The sequence below is a fragment of the Hakea prostrata genome, chromosome 3, assembly GCF_041222555.1.
Source record: "Hakea prostrata isolate BN-2017 chromosome 3, UWA_Hpros_2, whole genome shotgun sequence".
NCBI classification, from domain to species: Eukaryota; Viridiplantae; Streptophyta; class Magnoliopsida; order Proteales; family Proteaceae; genus Hakea; species Hakea prostrata.
The window spans coordinates 51,931,406-51,949,527 of record NC_142602.1 but is presented as its reverse complement, the minus strand read 5'-3'; the positions used below and the strand labels follow the sequence as shown (position 1 = coordinate 51,949,527).

Below are 18,122 nucleotides of genomic sequence, written 5' to 3'. Positions count from 1 at the left end.
TAAGTAAAACCATAAAAAAAATTCAAAAATGAGTCCTGTATATATGCAAAATTGCAGATAGACCCCTGGAAATAATATATAGACCCCTGGAAATATAGATAATTACAAATAGACCCTTGAAAATATGGATAATTGCATATAGGCCCTATAAATATGGATAGTTACAAATAGACTCCTAGAAATATGGATAATTGCATAAAGTCCCTATAAATATTGATAATAATAGTTGAATAAAGCAAGAGAGAAGAAGAGAGAGAGAGTTTGAGTGTGTGTATGAAAGAGCACAGAAAATAATAATCACACTGATTTACAATGAATTAGTACATGGCTTTACATAGAAACAGAGTCCTTCTTCATAGTGTTCTTGGAGTCCTTTGGGCTGTGGTGCTAGGACTCTAGTATTTTAGGTTACATAAAATATTGATTAGGAGTTTGTACCAATCAGTATCTCCTTTCAATTGCCTAGTGTCTTTATGAGTACCAATTGTAGAGTTCTTCTTGTATGTAATAACTGGTGTTTGATCAGCTATGGGACTTCTAAAAGCAGTAGAACTCTTGGAAGTTTAATCAGTTGTGGAACTTCTAACAACAGTGGAACTCTTGGAAGCAATCCTAGCCGCATATGCTTGAGATGAAGTGGCGTCTAAGATGTTGGTTGATTTTCCATATATATCCTTAATAATTATAGATAGACCACTGTAAAGATGGATAATTGCATATACATCCCTGTAAATCTGTGAACTCTCAAAAGAGACCCCTTCATATATACGAATTTACAATTGGACCCTGGTCTGGTTTTGTCCATGATTTTGGTTCAATGGGTTGTTTATTGGGTTCAGTTCATTAGGTCAATTCGGTTGGTTCAATGGGGTTTTTTAAAGGTTAGAACGATGGAGATTGGAAGAGGAAGGCGATGAAAGAGGAAGTAGATGGGGTTTTTTTAGGTGGGTTCGATAGACAGAGAAGAAGGCAATGGACGAGGAAGGCTCAGATTGGGTGGCAGCGGTAGAAATCTCAGACAATGGAGGAGATGGTTGCAACAACGATGGAGGTGATGGTGGTGTAGTTGCAGCTATGGAGGAGACTAGTTGCAGCAAGGTTCTTCCCCCCTTTTTTCTTCTCTCTCTTCTATTTTTCTTCCCTAATCGAGCTTCGGCTGTGATACCATGTTAAAACTATCGATTGTGGTAGATGGCTTGGATGGATCAATGTGATCTCAAGTCTCTATTTATAATAAAGTGAAAAGAACACTATTACATAAATACCCTTACATGGGTAACAAGAAATAGAAAATTACATGAACAAAAACTCTAATGGAGTTGAACTCCTAGTAGAACTCAACCAACAAAACCTTTCTGGATGTTGAAACCAACATGTCAAGATGGCTAGGAAAAAGGTATCTGGTTTCGACCTTCTTAATTTATGGCGAGTCAAAACAATGATTGAAACTGAGATGTGCATCCTTGCTCACTGATATTGAAGACGTTGGACAGAAGCATAAATGACCAAGATGATTTTGGGAGAAAGAAAAGAAAAGAGAAGAATCAGATTTGGGATTATAATTTCTCAATAATTTCAATACAACAGCAACAAGCCCTCTCCCAACTAAATAGGGTTGGCTGCATGGATCCTTACCTTCCAAGCAGCTCTACTTGAGGCCATGCTAGATACACAGCTTAAGCTATACATATCCTTTCTCACTACTTATCTTAAGGGTATCTTAGTTCTACCCCTAGTTCTTCTAATTCCTTTGATCTTGACTAAACTGCTTCAATACTCTTAAAAAAAGTCAGATTCTTTACTCAAATCATGTTTAATTGATGGAACATGTGTGTGTGCATGTATTTGTATAGGTGTATGTGTTGGTTGAGTCCTACTAGGAGTCCAACTCTATTAGAGTTTTTGTTCATGTAATTTTCTATTTTCTTGTTACCCAAGTAAGGGTATTTATGTAATAGTGTTATTTCCACTTTATTATAAATAGAGGGCTTGAGATCACATTGATCAATTCAAGCCATTCTACCAACATTGTGTTTCTCAACATGGCATCAGAACCTAAGTTCGATTAGGGAAGAGAAAGGGAAAAAAAGGGAAAAAAAAAATCTCTGTCGAAGACCTACCTCCACCGCTGCTGCAACTGCTCCATTGCAGAATCCCATCGCAAACCCATCTGCTCCATCGCAGAAACCCATCACAAACCCATCTGCTTCATTGTAGAAACCCATCGCAAACCCATCAACAAAAATCTTGTTCTTCTGAATTTTTTCTTTCTTTCTTCTTCTTCTGAAACCATCGCAGATACCCATCACAAACCCATCTGCTCTATCGCAGAAACCCATCACAAACCCATCAACCAAAAACATCTTCTTCTGATTTTATTTTTTTCTTTCTTTCTTCTTCTTCTGAAACCATCTCTCGACCCATCACTGCTCTTCTCTTCCTTCTGCCTTCTACTTCTGGTTTTTTTCTCTGTTCTTCTTCTGAAACGAGAGCTCAAAACCTTTATAACCCTTGAACCATTGAATCAGATGAACCATTGAACTGAAATCATGGAACAAACAAAACCAGTGGTCTAATTGTAATTGCATATATATGAAGGGGTTTCTTTTGAGAATTCAAAGATTTACAGGGGTCTATATGGAATTATCAATATTTTCAGGGGAATATCTATAATTATCCATATTTCTAGGGGCATATTTGCAATTAACTATATTTTCAGGGGGCTATATGCAATTATTCATATTTCTAGGGGGTCTATTTGCAATATCCATATTTTCAGGGGACTATCTGCAATTATATATATTTTTAGGGGTCCATATGCAATTATACATATCTTTAGGGGTCTAATTGCAATTTTGCATATATCTACTTGTACTTTCTCATATATTCAAGGTTCTCTTTTGAAAAAAATTAATGGTGTTACTTATACTATGACCCTATAACTCCTTAAATTTGTTTGGGTGGTCCACCTATTCCATTTTGCGATCTTTCAGTAGTATTGAAAGGGTGAAGACCGAAGAACTGCCGACATTTTTTAGGCATGGCAACCACCGATGGTACTACTGCCTCCTCTGGCTCTGAACATTACCCCACTCTTCATCCTCTTTCAAGAAGGTTTGATGCAACAAATTATTTGATCAGGTCTCAATCTGCCTACTTAACTATTACTGGAAGAGCACTTGTTGGACACATTACGAGTGTCACTATCAAACCTACCAAACGTGTTTTACAGGATAAATGGATCTCGAATGACTCTCTTATTATGTCATCCTTTTGAAATCCATGAATCCAAATATTGCTCGTGGGATACCTATTACTTGATACTGCAACCCAAATCTAGAAGGCTACTACTGAAACATATGGACAATTGGGGAATAATGCACATGTTTATAAGCTACGGAAGAAGCTTAATGAGACTACGCAAAAGGAACAGACTGTGGACCAATATTATGCTGAGTTGTGATCACTTTGGCAGGAATTGGATCATTATGGGGACTATCACCCCATTAATCCGGATGATGTGGCTACTTATAGGAAGCATGTTGATAAGATTAGGATATATGACTTCTTGGCAGTTTTGAATGGAGAATATGATCAAATCAGAGTGCAAGTATTGAGTTGTTCTCCTTTTCCTACACTATAACAGTCTTATGCCCTTGTTTAGTGTGAGGAAAGCCGTCGATTAGTCATTCTTCATGCTCCTATTGTGGAGAAATCAACCTTACAGTCTGTAGCACTAAATCTGAATTGGCTAAGGAGATTGTCAAGTGTGCGCACTATCACAAACCATATCATACCAAGGCCAATTGATGGAAGCCATGGGAAACCTGTTGATTTTGAGCAAAAAAGGGCACAAAGAAAGGGAAAATCGAAGGCTAATCTTTTTGAGACAGTTTCCACAACACCCTCTGCAGACGTTGGTTTTTCACGGAGGAGTTAGCTACTCTGCATGACATATTCTGCAGTCTTCAACTGTTGGTTTAGCCTCTACCACTGCTTCCTTTACTACCCATACCAACTCCTACCTTGTTATTTCAGGTAAAACTTTTACAAGCTTCCATGTTTCTTCAATTTTTGCTCCTTGGATCATTGATGAGGAGCCACAGATCATATGACAGGTTTATCCTCCTTTTTCCTACATTATTCTCCAACTTCTGGAAAGGATAAAGTTTGAATTGCTGATAGCTCCTATTCTTTCATTGCTGGAAAAGGGATCATTCAACATTCTCCATCACTTTTTTTATCTAAAGTTTGACATGTTCCCTCTTTCTCTACTAGCTTGCTCTCTATCGGTAATCTTACACGTGACTTGAATTATAAAGTGACCTTTTTTCCATCTTACTGTGTCTTCCAGGATCTGGTAACAAGGAAGGAGATTGGACATGGTAAACTAGACAATGGAGACTATCTGCTGGAGCCAATTAGAGGATTTACTTCTACTCTAACAACATCTTCTAATCAAGTCCATTCAGTTATATCAGACATTCATCAATGGCACTGTAGGTCAAGTCACCCCCCTCTAGGAACTCTTAAGAAAGTATATCCTGATATAGTTTCTTCTTGTAAACAAGGATGATTTTTTTTGTGAAGCCTGCATTTTTGCGAAGCAAACTCGTTCTACTTATTTATCATCTCTTCATAATACAAAATCTATTCCTTTTGTGCTAATTCATATTGATGTGTGGGGCCCTTGCCGACGTTTCTATTATTGGCCATAGGTACTTTTTTTACTTTTATTGATTGTCACTCTCATTCTACATGGATACATTTTTTAAAACAAAAAAAATGAGGTTTTTCGATGTTTTAGTGGTTTTCATAATATGATTAAAACTCAGTTCAATGCCACTGTGAAGACCCTTCGCACTGATAATGGCACAGAGTATATCGATGGTGAATTTCAGAGATATTTCTCTGACTCAAGCATAATACACCAGAGCAGTTGTGTTGATACGGCTGCCCAAAATGGGGTTGCTAAAAGGGGAAGAATCGGCATCTTTTAGAGATAGCCCGTTCAATTATGATTGTTATGAATGTCCCTGACCAATATAGGAGTGATGATATACCCATTGCTTCTTACCTTTTAAATAGGATGCCCAATAGGATACTTGGTTTAAATGTCCTAATGAGATTCTCCAGGAAGCCTCCTTTTATGTTATTCCCCAAAGATTTTTGGATGTGTGTGTTATGCCAGAATCACAACCCACTAAAGCAAGCTGGCTTCCCGCGCCTACGTTGCATATTTCTAAGGTATTCTGGTACTCAGAAAGGGCACTAATGTTATCATCCTCCTTCCAAGAAAACCATTGTATCCATTAATGTCATTTTCAATGAGTTTTTCCCTTACTATACACCTCTCCAGGGGGAGAATCCTAGAGGAGAGGTGTTCTTTCCAACTCTAGACCTTCCTATCACACACCAACACAACTTAAAAGTTCAATAAGAGTTTCCTGACCAGGGGGAGACTTCGGCTAGTATACCTGAGGACTCTAATTCTCCCCCCTCGTTTTCTGAATTAAGTGAAGAACCTGGTCAGGGGTAGACCACTCCTGTGAGGCACACTATTAAGGTCTTTCAAAACCAGATTGACCAGAATAAGGAGGTGCAGACTTATCAAAGGAAGAATTACAACCGGCCAAAGTAGTTAAAGAAAGGTGACACATTACAACTTCAATCTCCTGCACTAAAATCAGATTCTATTGTCCCCTAAGGTATCTTCTTCTAATCTTCCTATTGCTGTTATAAAAGGGAGTCGATTTTGTACTTAACATCCCATAGCTAATAATGTTTCTTATGACTCTTTATTTGACTCTTAACATGCTTTTATATCTTCTCTATCATCTATATCTGTTCCTAAAAGTTGGTAGGAAGCCTATGCTAATAAGATATGGAAGATAGCTATGGTAAAGGAAATGCAGGCAATGAAGAAAAATGATACTTGGGAGTCGGTTACACTTCCTCCAGAAAAAAAAAACCCATGGGCTACAAATGGGTATATTTGTGATTAAACAAAATATGGATGGATCAGTCAACAGATTAAAGGCTAGACTAGTTGCAAAGGGGTTTACCCAAAATGCTAATCCTATGTACTAACTTTCCACTTACTTTATGCACTTAAAAATTAGACTCATGATATCAATAAACAAAAAATAAGAAGACTAAGGTCCATAAAGCTCTACCATGAGCTAAAATAAAGTCCTCTAAGACCCAATTGATCCAGTCGGACAATCTCAGCTAATCACATGGATATTGAGAATGCCCTAAACTGGACCTTTTATTTGATATATTAATTAATAACAAAAAGTGAAAATATAAAAAACATTAAAAAAATAATAATAATAAATAAGTGAGAGCTTCCAAAGTCATATTAAAGTTGACATGACTAAGAATTTTTTTAAGAATACATTAAAAATTTTAAAGCACCCTGGGCATGTAAGTTGGCGGCTTTTTATCTAAGCACTTAAATGGCCCTTGAATGCATTGGACTACTTAGTACATTGACAACGATGAGTTGATGTTGGGCCAATGAGTTTATCTATATATGCTCTAAAGAGTAGACACAAGTTTGTTGTGTACTGAATCTTATAGCACTTGAAATCGACCCCACGGAAAGGACTAATGTATGCCAAATTGCCAACCACAGCACTTCAAGATAAAAGGATATGTTGATGCTGGTTCGGCTGGTTCAGTTTCTGGCATACACTTCGCAAGAGGCTATGCATAGTTGTGGACAGTAAACTGGTCAAATGGAGGACCAAGAAGTAGTCTCTCAAGGCTAGATCAAGTGTAGGGGGAAAATTCAGGGTTAAGGTCCATGGTGTATGTGGACTCCTATGGCTGAGAAGGTCGGTTCAAAAGTTGGGACCTGATACTGATGCTCTTAAGTGGCTCTCTTGTGACAACAGGACTCCTATTAGACTACTCATATACCTCAAACAACCTTGTGCAATAGACAAAATCAAGCATATTGAGACTTTTTATTGAGAAGTTTGGCTTTGGTTATTTCTGAATTCAGAATTCTCTTTGCAGGGACAGGCAACCAGTTGGCTGGCATCTTCTTTTTTTTTTTTTGGTACAAAGGGGCTTTATTAAGCCGGGGATGGGGATATTAATATGCCTCAGCTAGAGTCGAACCCACAACCTCTTTATTAAGAGATGTTGGTTTCAACCACTAGAACAGCTCTGTGTTGGCGTTGGCTGGCATCTTTATCTAAAGGTTTTATCTCATTTTAGTACCCTTCAGTGTAAGCTAAAAAATGACATGTATCTCCAGTTTGACAGGAGTCTAAAAGGGTATGTGCTATTGTCTTGTTCGCTACCTTGTGCTTCTACATTTTTTTTCTTTTTTTTTTTTTAGCAACTTCGCTAAGGAGATGTGATTTCTTCAATCTTATGTCAATATATAAATACAGGGGAAGGTCACCCTTGATGATAGCTAGTTTCCATTTTCTGAAAATTGCATGACTTCTACAATGAAATGGCATGAATTTAACCACTCATACAGATGTATGATATTCCCACACCTTTGATAAACTATTGGAAGGAATGCGCAAAAGGCACTTCTTCAATGCATCTGTGTAAATAGCAAGGTCCTCAGCACAGCTGTACAAACATCACAGTCAGAACTGAAAGAATGTTATGAAGCATATCTATTGGACTCAAGAAAAGAAACACCTATCAATTGATATTATAAAGAACATACCTAAATCCCTCCTATTTGATAATTATCATAGAAAAGAATAAAAGTTGTACCATAATCTAGCAACTCCAGTTGAACACCCATCCCGAGCTGGTTTCACACATAATGTATGACAGTGAAGTTTAGTGGTCAACTCATGCCAAATATCAGTTATGGGGATATTAAGCAGATCCTCTTTGTTGCGGACATTCTTAGGTATGGTATGCACGCCAAAGCTTGCAAGCTGTCCATTGCCAAAAAGGTCAGATTTAACACAATATTATGAAAGCCAAACAAGGAAATAAAATCATGACAAGGTTTAATTGGTATTTATCGTGTCAGTTTTCAAAGTCAAAAAGTTCGTCAATGGAATTAAAAACTACAAAATACAAATGACAATAACCAGATAACAAGAAGCCTTATCCATGTTAGAAATATGTGGTACGTATTAGTCAGTTGGCATACACTGCTAAGAGCAAGCGAAGTTGCAACTTTGTCCATACAAGTTCTGGAGGCCTCAACACCTGGACCTGTCCATGGACCAAACAGAAGATAACAGTATGTATACTAGTTTATAGGCTAAGCCATAGGGGGGGGAGTCTGTGGCAAACATAAACCTGTATAAGGAACTCCTTCAGCCTCTAACAATGATTGTAGTGTTCCGTCCTCACCGATACCTCCATGTACTGTCACAAATAGTTGATAAGTTCTTTAAGGACAAAATGTACTAATGCTTGAAACAAAAGTAGAAAAAGAAAAACGTTTCACGAATAGAAGAATCCAAAATCCTAGAGAACTATTTCTTGATTGATACCCCAAAATTTAAAACTAAGTAGCATACAAATCAACCAAGCCTTATCAAACTGCATGGGATTGGCTATATAAATCACGTTTCACCATTCAAAAGTATTCAGAGTTACAGTTGTTTTCAACATAAGCCATGCATGCTTTTTATCACCAGGTCTCCCAAAATTATTTTCCCTTTGTTCTATTCTCCTCAATCTAAATTATATCGCTCCTTAGTCCTTGCGTGCATTCAAAGATCACGCTTAACTTATCACTTGTCGAAGCTACTCATCAACTGCTTTCAGTTCATTCCTTGAGCCTTCATGCAGCTCCACTTATCTCAGACACTAATTTTATTTATGTAGATAAATTACCACCAGAACTTCAGTTCTATACATCATAAAACTATGTACAAAATCCAAATTAAAAGAAAAAACTCCAAAAGTCTATTAATTTCCTACATATGTATAACTTTTCTTAGTGACCAATTTTCTGTTAATAGAAATAAGCGACGTATGCAATGAATTATGATCTTTAAAACGCATAAAAAATGGGTTATTAAACAGAAATCCAGAATTCGTCATCTGGAAGTGAAAATAAATATTAAGCTCAGCTTAGAAAACTGCCTCTGCCCTGCAATGGCAATCCCTTTGAAAACGCCCAAAGTCTCTCATTTCTGAACACTGCCTCACCCATGAATAATCTAAGCTACTGTTGAATAGGGAACTAGATGTTTGTGATGATACATGCACAGGAAAGCTTGTAACTCGACAAAAACTCATTGATTTGAGACATGGACAAATAATTCATTAATTTGGGACAAAAAAATGTGAAAAACAGTCTTCAAGATAGGATAAACCATAGCAGAACAAAAGAAGTTTAGCATATCAAACAAGCTAAACCATTTACTAAATTCAAAACATAACATCACGAAGATGTGCATTAGAAGTTGGGGTCAACCACATACAAAGACGACAAAAAGTCAACACAGACCTTATCCCAACTAAACGGGGTCTACCACATGACTCCCTTCCTTCCATCAGATCTATTCAACACCACACTGGATACAAAGCCTAAGCCATGAATATCTTTTCTCAACACTTCTCCAAGAGTTAACTTAGGTCTGCCCCTCTTTAAGCTCGTTCAATCCGGATTAAATCATTCCTCCATATGGGGACATTTAAAGTTGGGGTTGCCCATATGGATATATCAATCTTGTTAGAAAACAAGCTTTAAACAATCAAAATAGCAGTTGAACTTGAACAAAGAAAAGAGAGAAGAAGAAGAAGAGAAGAGAGATGAAGAACTAGTAGAAAAGACCTATGATTCTTAGCTAAAGAGTCTAGAATCACAGAGCACTTTTATTTATAGCTTCTAATGAATCTAATACAACTTGAGAGACAAGTAATTGTCCTCTAGAAGAAGGAAACAAAATATTACAGCTTTAGTAACTTCCTAACTCCTAAAATAGAAAGTTCTGAAAATAGAAACTACCACCAAAATAGAAACTATGCTTTCTAAAAAACTCCCAAAACTTATGTAGCAAGATTCCCACATTAGAAATAGAAAATATAATCAAAACAACAGCAAAATACTGTTCACGTGAACAGTAAACTCCAAATTTATGTATACTTTAACACTCCCCCTCAAGCTGGAGCATACAAATCTCCCATGCCCAGCTTGCAACAGATAGACTGAAAACTTGGTCTGAACAGAGCTTTGGTGAACAAATCAGCTAGTTGGTCAGTAGAGCTCACAAAAGGAGTTGCTATAAGCTTCTTCTTCACTGCATCACGCACAAAATGACAATCTACCTCTATATGCTTCGTTCTCTCATGGAACACTGGATTACTAGCAATGTAAGTGGCTGCCTGATTATCACAAAACATTTTCATAGGGGCAGAAACTGGAAATCCTATTTCCTCTAACAATGAACGAAGCCACATCAATTCAGCAGCGGTGTGAGCCATAGCCCTATACTCAGCTTCAGCACTAGATCGAGCAATGGTGGACTGTTTCTTACTCTTCCAAGTCACAAGATTTCCACCAAGAAAAGTACAATAACCTGTGGTTGACCGGCGATCAATGACGGATCCAGCCCAATCTGCATCAGAAAAGGCAACCAAGTCCATACTCCGATTTGGTCGATAGATGAGCCCTTTTCCGGGCGCACTCTTGAGGTACCGAAGCACTCTCATCGCTGCATCCCAATGAGCCTTCCTAGGAGACTGCATAAATTGACTCAACACACCAACAGAATAAGAAATATCAAGACGAGTAACAATAAGATAAATAAGTTTCCCAATAAGACCCCTGTAACGATGGACAACATCTAACAAGTCACCATCATCACGTCCTAACTTCAACTGAGGATCCATGGGAATGTCACTAGGTTTAGAAGCAAGCATGCCAGTCTCAGTCAAAAGATCTAACACATACTTTCTTTGTGACAAACTTACTCCTTTTTTACTGCGGATCACTTCAATCCCCAAGAAATATTGTAAATCACCTAAATCTTTGGTTTGGAAAGATTTTTGTAAGTGTGCCTTAACTATATGGATTGCATCAACATCATTGCCTGAAAGGACAAGATCATCAACATAAACTGCCATAATGACAACATAATCACCATGCCGTCTAAACAAACATAGAGCAATCAGAATAACACTGTACAAAACCAAAAGACTCCACAGTCTTGCTAAATTTCTCAAACCAAGCCCCTGGAGACTGTTTTAGTCCATAAATCGCTTTATGAAGCCTGCAAACACGAACACCGTCCTCCCCCAGAGCAACATACCCTGGAGGTTGCTCCATGTAAACTTCTTCATGAAGATCACCATATAAGAATGCATTTTTTATGTCAAGCTGAAAAAGAGTCCAATCATAATTCACAGCCAAAGATATCAAGACACGGACAGAATTAAGTCTTGCCACAGGAGAAAAAGTCTCAAAATAATCTACACCATATGTTTGTGTATAGCCCTTAGCCACCAAGTGGGCCTTAAGCCTTTCAACCGTACCATCAGAATGCTACTTAATTGTATACACCCACCAACAGCGGACCACATCTTTCCCAGGAGGTAAGTTGACTAAAGACCATGTATGACGAGAATGTAAAGCATCCATTTCCACATCCATAGTGGCTTTCCAGCCAGGAATTTTAAAAGCTTCGGTATGATGGGTTGGAATATGAACGGCAGACATAGACAAAGCAAGGCAACGAAAGCTAGGAGGGAGATGAGAGGTAGAAACAAAATTGGAAACAGGATAAACAATGTTAGAGTGTAAAGTGCAAGTACGAGTACCTTTCCTTAAAGCAATTGGTAAGTCATCTGAAGGCAGAGTGGAATCTCCACTAGAAGAATCCGTCAGTGGAGAGGATGAAGAAGGAACATCCGTAGGGCCAGCTTCAAGCTCCACTAAAGGAGAGCCGCTAATATTGTTAGGAGGAACTCTACTATCCACAATATGTTCTGGCAACTTATGTCTTCGCTGATAAACCTGTAGAGGAACATTGCTAGTGGAAGGAACTAAAGAGGGAATAGGAGGAGTATCATCCAAAACATTTTCAACGGATTACGATTGACTTAGATAATAAGGAGTGTCTTCAAAAAAGGTCACATCCGCACTTGTAAATTGTTTGCGAAGAACCGGATCATAACAGCGAAAACCTTTTTGAGTGCGTGAGTACCCAAGAAAAATACACTTAATAGAACGGGGGGAAAGTTTATCCAAAGGATGTGGTATATTAACAAAAAACACACAACCAAAAATTTTGGGTGGAACTGAAAACGGTTTTCTATTGGGAAAAACAATTGAAAAAGGAGATTTTTCAGAAAGCAAGGTCATAGGCATGCGGTTAATTAAATGACCAGCAGTCAAAATTGCATTACACCAGTAACTCTTTGGAACATTCATCTGAATCAAAATAGCGCGTGCAACCTCCAAAAGGTGACGATTTTTGCGTTCAGCCACTCCATTTTGTTAGGGAGTGAATGAACAACTGGTTTGATGAATCATTCCAAGAGAATCACACAAGTTAGATATATCATGTTGCACATATTCTAAAGCATTATCAGACCGAAAAATTTTAATAGGAAGAGAAAATTGAGTCCAAATTTCATGAATAAAACTTTTAAATGTAGTTAAGAACTCTGTCCGATCCTTTAAAAGATACAACCATGTAAGACGGGAGAAATCGTCCACAAAAGTAACAAAATATCGAAAACCATGCATATTACTAATTCTACAAGGGCCCCAAATATCGGAATGAACAAGAGAAAATAAGGACTCACTACGAGAGATAAAGCGTGGAGGATAGGTGGCACGATGATGCTTCCCTAACTCACACACTTCACAATTTAATCTAGACACTGATTTAAAAGAAGGAAATAAAATTTTTAATCTAGGTAAAGACAGATGGCCTAAACGACAGTGCCATTGGAGAGCATCTACACAATCATCATAAAGAGCCGCAATAGGGGTAGCATAGTCCAGATAGTAGAGTCCGTTCCTTTCACACCCTCCACCAATCGTCTTCCTCGTGTGAAGGTCCTGGAAAACACAATAAGTGGGAGTAAAAGTCACAGAGCAGTTTAGTGCTTTAGTTAATTGATTAACAGGTAATAAGTTAAAAGGAAAGTTAGCAACATGAAGTACGGATGATAAAGTAAGAGAAGGTGTAGGAGAAACACTTCCAGAGCCTAGAATAGGTGTGGAAGTCCCATTAGCTATGACAACAGAATTTTTAGTGGTAGATTTAGAAAAATAGCTAAAAAGTGATGACTTACCAGTCATATGGGAAGAGGCCCCTGAATCGATGATCCAAGGGGTGGGAGTAGAAGTGAGAAGTGTTGTGTTACCTGCATGAGAAAGTGTGGCAGCAGAAGTACTAGTGGATGTGGAAGTGCCAGTTTCAATATTTTGCAATCGGTGAAGGATTTGGTTTACATCATCTCTTAGAGTCTTAGACAAGTCCCCTGAAGAAGATCTAGAACCACTATTGTTGTTTGCTACAGTATCAGTACCACCATCGGAAACGGCATGATTGGCAAGGTGCTTGGCTCACTCTGGTTTTCCATGTTTGACCCAAAAAGCTTCCACTAAGTGCCTTGTTTTACCGCAATGAGTACAAAGTCGAGATGTCTTATCAAACAGTTGAACACCACGACCTCCAAAAGACCTACTAACTCCCCCTGAACCACGACCACATCCCCTTCCATAAGAGGTAGTGAAGGCTGGATTTTCTCCTTTAGAATTTTTGTTTGGAGAACTCCCTTCAGGCAAGGCAATATGTTGAAGTCTAGAATATGCTTCACTAAGATTAAGGGCATGCTCACCAGCAAAAAGATGTCCTTTGATGATTTCGGTTCGGGGGTTCAATCCTGCAAGAAACTTAGACACAAAAAATTCATTCCGTTGGGCCTTTAGCTTCTCTATATCAGTGGTGAGAGGTTGAAAGACATTCAACTCCTCCATCATGCCTTTAAAGGAGTTGTAATAATCCTGAAGAGACTTGTCAGCTTACTGAAATTGAAATAGCTTTTCATAAATACTAAAAATTCGAGTCATTTTTAGCTTGGGAATAAGTCTCTTGCAAATCATCCCATATTCCCTTTGCAGTCTTATGGAACATAACATTCGCTGCAATATCAGGTGCTATACTATTCCACATCAAAATTTTGATGATTGCATCATCTTGGATCCAACTAAAATAGGATTTGTCAGTCTCAGCAGGAGGTTCATCCTCAATGAACTTAAGCTTACCTTTTGCAAGTATGTACACCCGAACCGCTTGTGACCACAACAAGTAATTAAAACTACCTTTAAGCTTGATAGATGTAATTTGAACGTTTACATGATCTCCTTGAGATCCTTTTGATTCAGCCGTACTCATGATTGAGTCACGTGTAAGTGAAGACATTAAACTGAGGTAGATAGCACTCAAATCAGTTTTCCAAAACTTGAAGTAGAATGAGCAGAAGAAAAAAAAATCTGCAACCTTAGGACAGAATAGGAGAAAAAAACAGAGAGAGGTAACAAAGGTATCCAAGTTCTGGAACGTGTAAGAGTAAGGTAATAGGTAGAGAAGATCAATTCACATGAATATCTGATCTAATAGTCCATACTATACAGCATTAGGTGGCTGCACACCAAGGAAACAAAAAGAAAAAAAAATTTCAGAAGAGAATATTGAGAACAACACTATTTTGATTCAAAAAGCTCTGATGCCATGTTAGAAAACAAGCTTTAAACAATCAAAATAGAAATTGAACTTGAACAAAGAAAAGAGAGAAGAAGAAGAAGAGAAGAGAGATGAAGAACTAGTAGAAAAGACCTGTGATTCTTAGCTAAAGAGTCTAGAATCACATAGCACTTTTATTTATAGCTTCTAATGAATCTAATACAACTTGAGAGACAAGTAATTGTCCTCTAGAAGAAGGAAACAAAATATTACAGCTTTAGTAACTTCCTAACTCCTAAAATAGAAAGTTCTGAAAATAGAAACTACCACCAAAATAGAAACTATGCTTTCTAAAAAACTCCCAAAACTTATGTAGCAAGATTCCCACATTAGAAATAGAAAATATAATCAAAACAACAGCAAAATACTGTTCATGTGAACAGTAAAAGCTGTTTTAATTGTTCACGTGAACAGAACGTGAACAAGTAAACTCCAAATTTATGTATACTTTAACAAATCTAATCAATGAAGTTATAGAACAAAGTTTGTACCATAAGGTTTTGCAAAAAACCCCCCTAATAATTAGATGTTAGATATAGCCCTCCCCCCCCCCTTTAAAGTAGCTTACATCAACACACTTCTACTTTAAACCATTGCACTTCTTCAGAAAAATTATTTAGCATAAGAAAATAAGAAATTAAGGGAAAGAAGGGCAAAGCATAAACTAGCATAAAGTGTTAACTAAGTACCACAAATTGAGAGAGTGAAAACAAGCCCTTCGTAAGAAGAGACTTCAACTCCTTTTAAGTCCTTTAATCTTTGTTAGAAAATAAACTTTAATCAACCAAAACAGTGCAATAACAAGAAGAACTAAGAAGAATAAAAAGAAGAAGAGAAGAGAAGAAGAAAGAAGAATTGATAGGAATCATATAAGCCTGCAACTCTAGCTTAGTACTCCTAGAATCGTAGCCTCTTATTTATAGATATCAATAGTCTAGATTACAACTTGAGAAGCAAGCCATCTTGCCCTCTAAAAAAGGAAATAAAAAGTACAATTTATGGACAAAATTTTAGAGTAAAACTAACTCATAAAATCTGTCCAAAATAGAAAGTATTGAAAAAGGAAAGTTCTGAAATTAGTAACGAATAGAAAATAGAAATTTTGCTTTCTAGAAACTACCAAAACTTGTGCAGCAAGATTCTTACATTAGAAAGAGTAGCATAAGGAAACAAGGAATAATGGCATAACACTGTTCACGTTATCGTTCGGGTGAGCAATAACAGCCCAAACTTCAACGATCTTCTTTTGTAATGTATTTTTCTGACTACTCTATATATGTTTTTTTACATGGTATAGCCTACCCTTGACCTTCTACAGTGCAGAAGAAAGGTATAAAGAATGTGAAACCTTAGTCAATTCTTGGACCTTATTCGAATACCATGGTGGTAAACATAACTCAAAATCTAGCTGAAATTTTGGATATCTCGGTAAGGTCAAAAATGGGATGCTGTGTTGAAATGAAAAAATGCAATACTTAAGAGATTTTGACCCAAGCAATGCACCCCTTCATTGAAGTTTTAGTTATTTTGGTCTCACTATGTTGGCATTTTACAGCCCAAAATGGCCAAGTAAAACTCATACAAAAATCGAATATTACAGTGAAATTTTGGAATCTTGGAAATTTTCAGTGTGGCTGAAAAGTTCTTTCAAAACAAGGTTCAATACCATGGTTGCATATGAAGGAAAGCATTATTTAAGAGAAGAGGACAGGGAACAAGTCCAATAGAATGTGTCTGAGAGAGATGCCTCTCTCACACTATACATTACTAAATTGAAATATGAAATTACATACACCTCCCTACCTGGAAGAGGTAAAAGCTAACAAGATTAAATATTTAAATTACAACAAAGGACAACTAATGTACCAGTCCCTAATGTATACTTTGAATAAATGCTACAAGTACCACCCCACAGAGTGAGTATCGGTGGATTTGTGACTCTGAGTATCAATACTATGTTTCTTCTTTCATATTGCATAATTTTCTTGTGTTATTTGCAGTTTCTGTCTTCTAGTCACATTTCAAAATTTTGTTTTACTAAGCATTTCACTCAGATAAAAACAGAGAAAATATCCAAATTTGCTGAAAAACTCTGTATTTTTAATGCGAGAACAATGCATTTTTTTTATGATAGAAATGAGCAAAATTTTGGCAAATTAGTGCTGATTTTGGGCTTCACTTCCTGTTTCATCTTGTATAATTAAAAAAAAAGAGGGAAAAATTGCGAGTTTAGTACCATAAGGTGTAAAGCAAACAAGATTAACAATGTATGTATTATGCAATAGGATTTGGCATATACTTCCAAGTTCCAACCAAGGTTTTAAATCCCAACCAACACACTCTGCCACTTTCTTTTTGCAATTCATTAATATAATGTAAAATAAGATTTCCTTGAGCTATTGGGACTTGATATGGTCATCTACCCTTAGAAATGGCCAGCCAAAAGTCAGCAGCAAAAAATTGCAGGTTTATAAGAGTTATTCAGTGAGGCCAAAACAAGATCAAGACTTGACTTTTCGAACAATTAAGGAAAATAATGAAGCATGCCACTAGTAAATACACAAAAAAGAAATAAAACCTGCGATGAATACAGTTGCTTCAACTTCCTTAGCTAGCTTGATCCATTCCTCCAATGAAAATTTCAATGGTGGATCATCAGCCACATCAAACCCAGAAAACCAACTTTGTTTATTCAACCCTTCCTTAAGTTCAATCATCACCTGTGCCCGTAAATTTGATGAAAATGCAGCTCTAGCTAGTTCAAGAGCCTCCATGCATGCCGCAAGAACTTCCTCTGTAGTGTGCCGTAGTACGAGAGAGTAACTGCAGAAAAGAAGAACGAATATTATTTGACAAAGAACACATGATGAAAACTAAAGAATGGTTAAAGATCAAGGACAACAAGAGAATTGCTTATGATGCAGAAAACCAATGATGTTAGTCCTCCCATTTTAAGCACGTAGTATTATTGAATGGTCTGATGGCTTCTGACTTGTGTCAGAGAGAAGCGTACAAGAAGAATAGAAATTCCAATGTGGGATATTATACAAATATCCTAGATTCAAATCTTTCCATTATACTCAGAATTACAACACTTCCCCTCGAGTTCGTGCATACGTATCTATCATGCCCAACTTGCTAATAACAGAACCAGATACTCTGCCAAGGTTCTTATTAAACACATCAGCCTTATGATTTTCTGAAGAAACAAAGGAGACACAAATGAGAACCAACTCAGTTTTTCCTTGATGAAGTGTCAGGCAATCTCCACATGCTTAGCTCTGTCATTCTGAACAGGGTTGTTTGCAATGCTAATTGTTGATTTGCCATCTGAATATAGCTGTATGGGGACTTTTGCATCTGTACATAGATCATTGAGTAACCTCTTCAGCTACAGCAGCCCACATATGCCTTGGG

At 37.2% G+C, this 18,122-nt stretch overlaps 1 protein-coding gene across 2 annotated transcripts in view; it reads right to left on the bottom strand.

Annotated features, from left to right (window-relative positions):
* LOC149022447 (D-alanine-D-alanine ligase family) overlaps positions 1 to 18,122 on the bottom strand; it is a 126,281-nt gene that overhangs the window by 50,142 nt on the left and 58,017 nt on the right. For both annotated transcript variants that reach the window (XM_089150545.1, XM_089150546.1), the window contains 5 exons: positions 17,284 to 17,528; positions 8,293 to 8,361; positions 8,141 to 8,205; positions 7,750 to 7,919; positions 7,521 to 7,599 (listed from right to left, as the gene is read on the bottom strand). In XM_089150545.1, the coding sequence (XP_089006671.1) occupies positions 7,521 to 7,599; positions 7,750 to 7,919; positions 8,141 to 8,205; positions 8,293 to 8,361; positions 17,284 to 17,528 (628 nt within the window). The remainder of the gene's footprint in view (positions 1 to 7,520; positions 7,600 to 7,749; positions 7,920 to 8,140; positions 8,206 to 8,292; positions 8,362 to 17,283; positions 17,529 to 18,122) is intronic.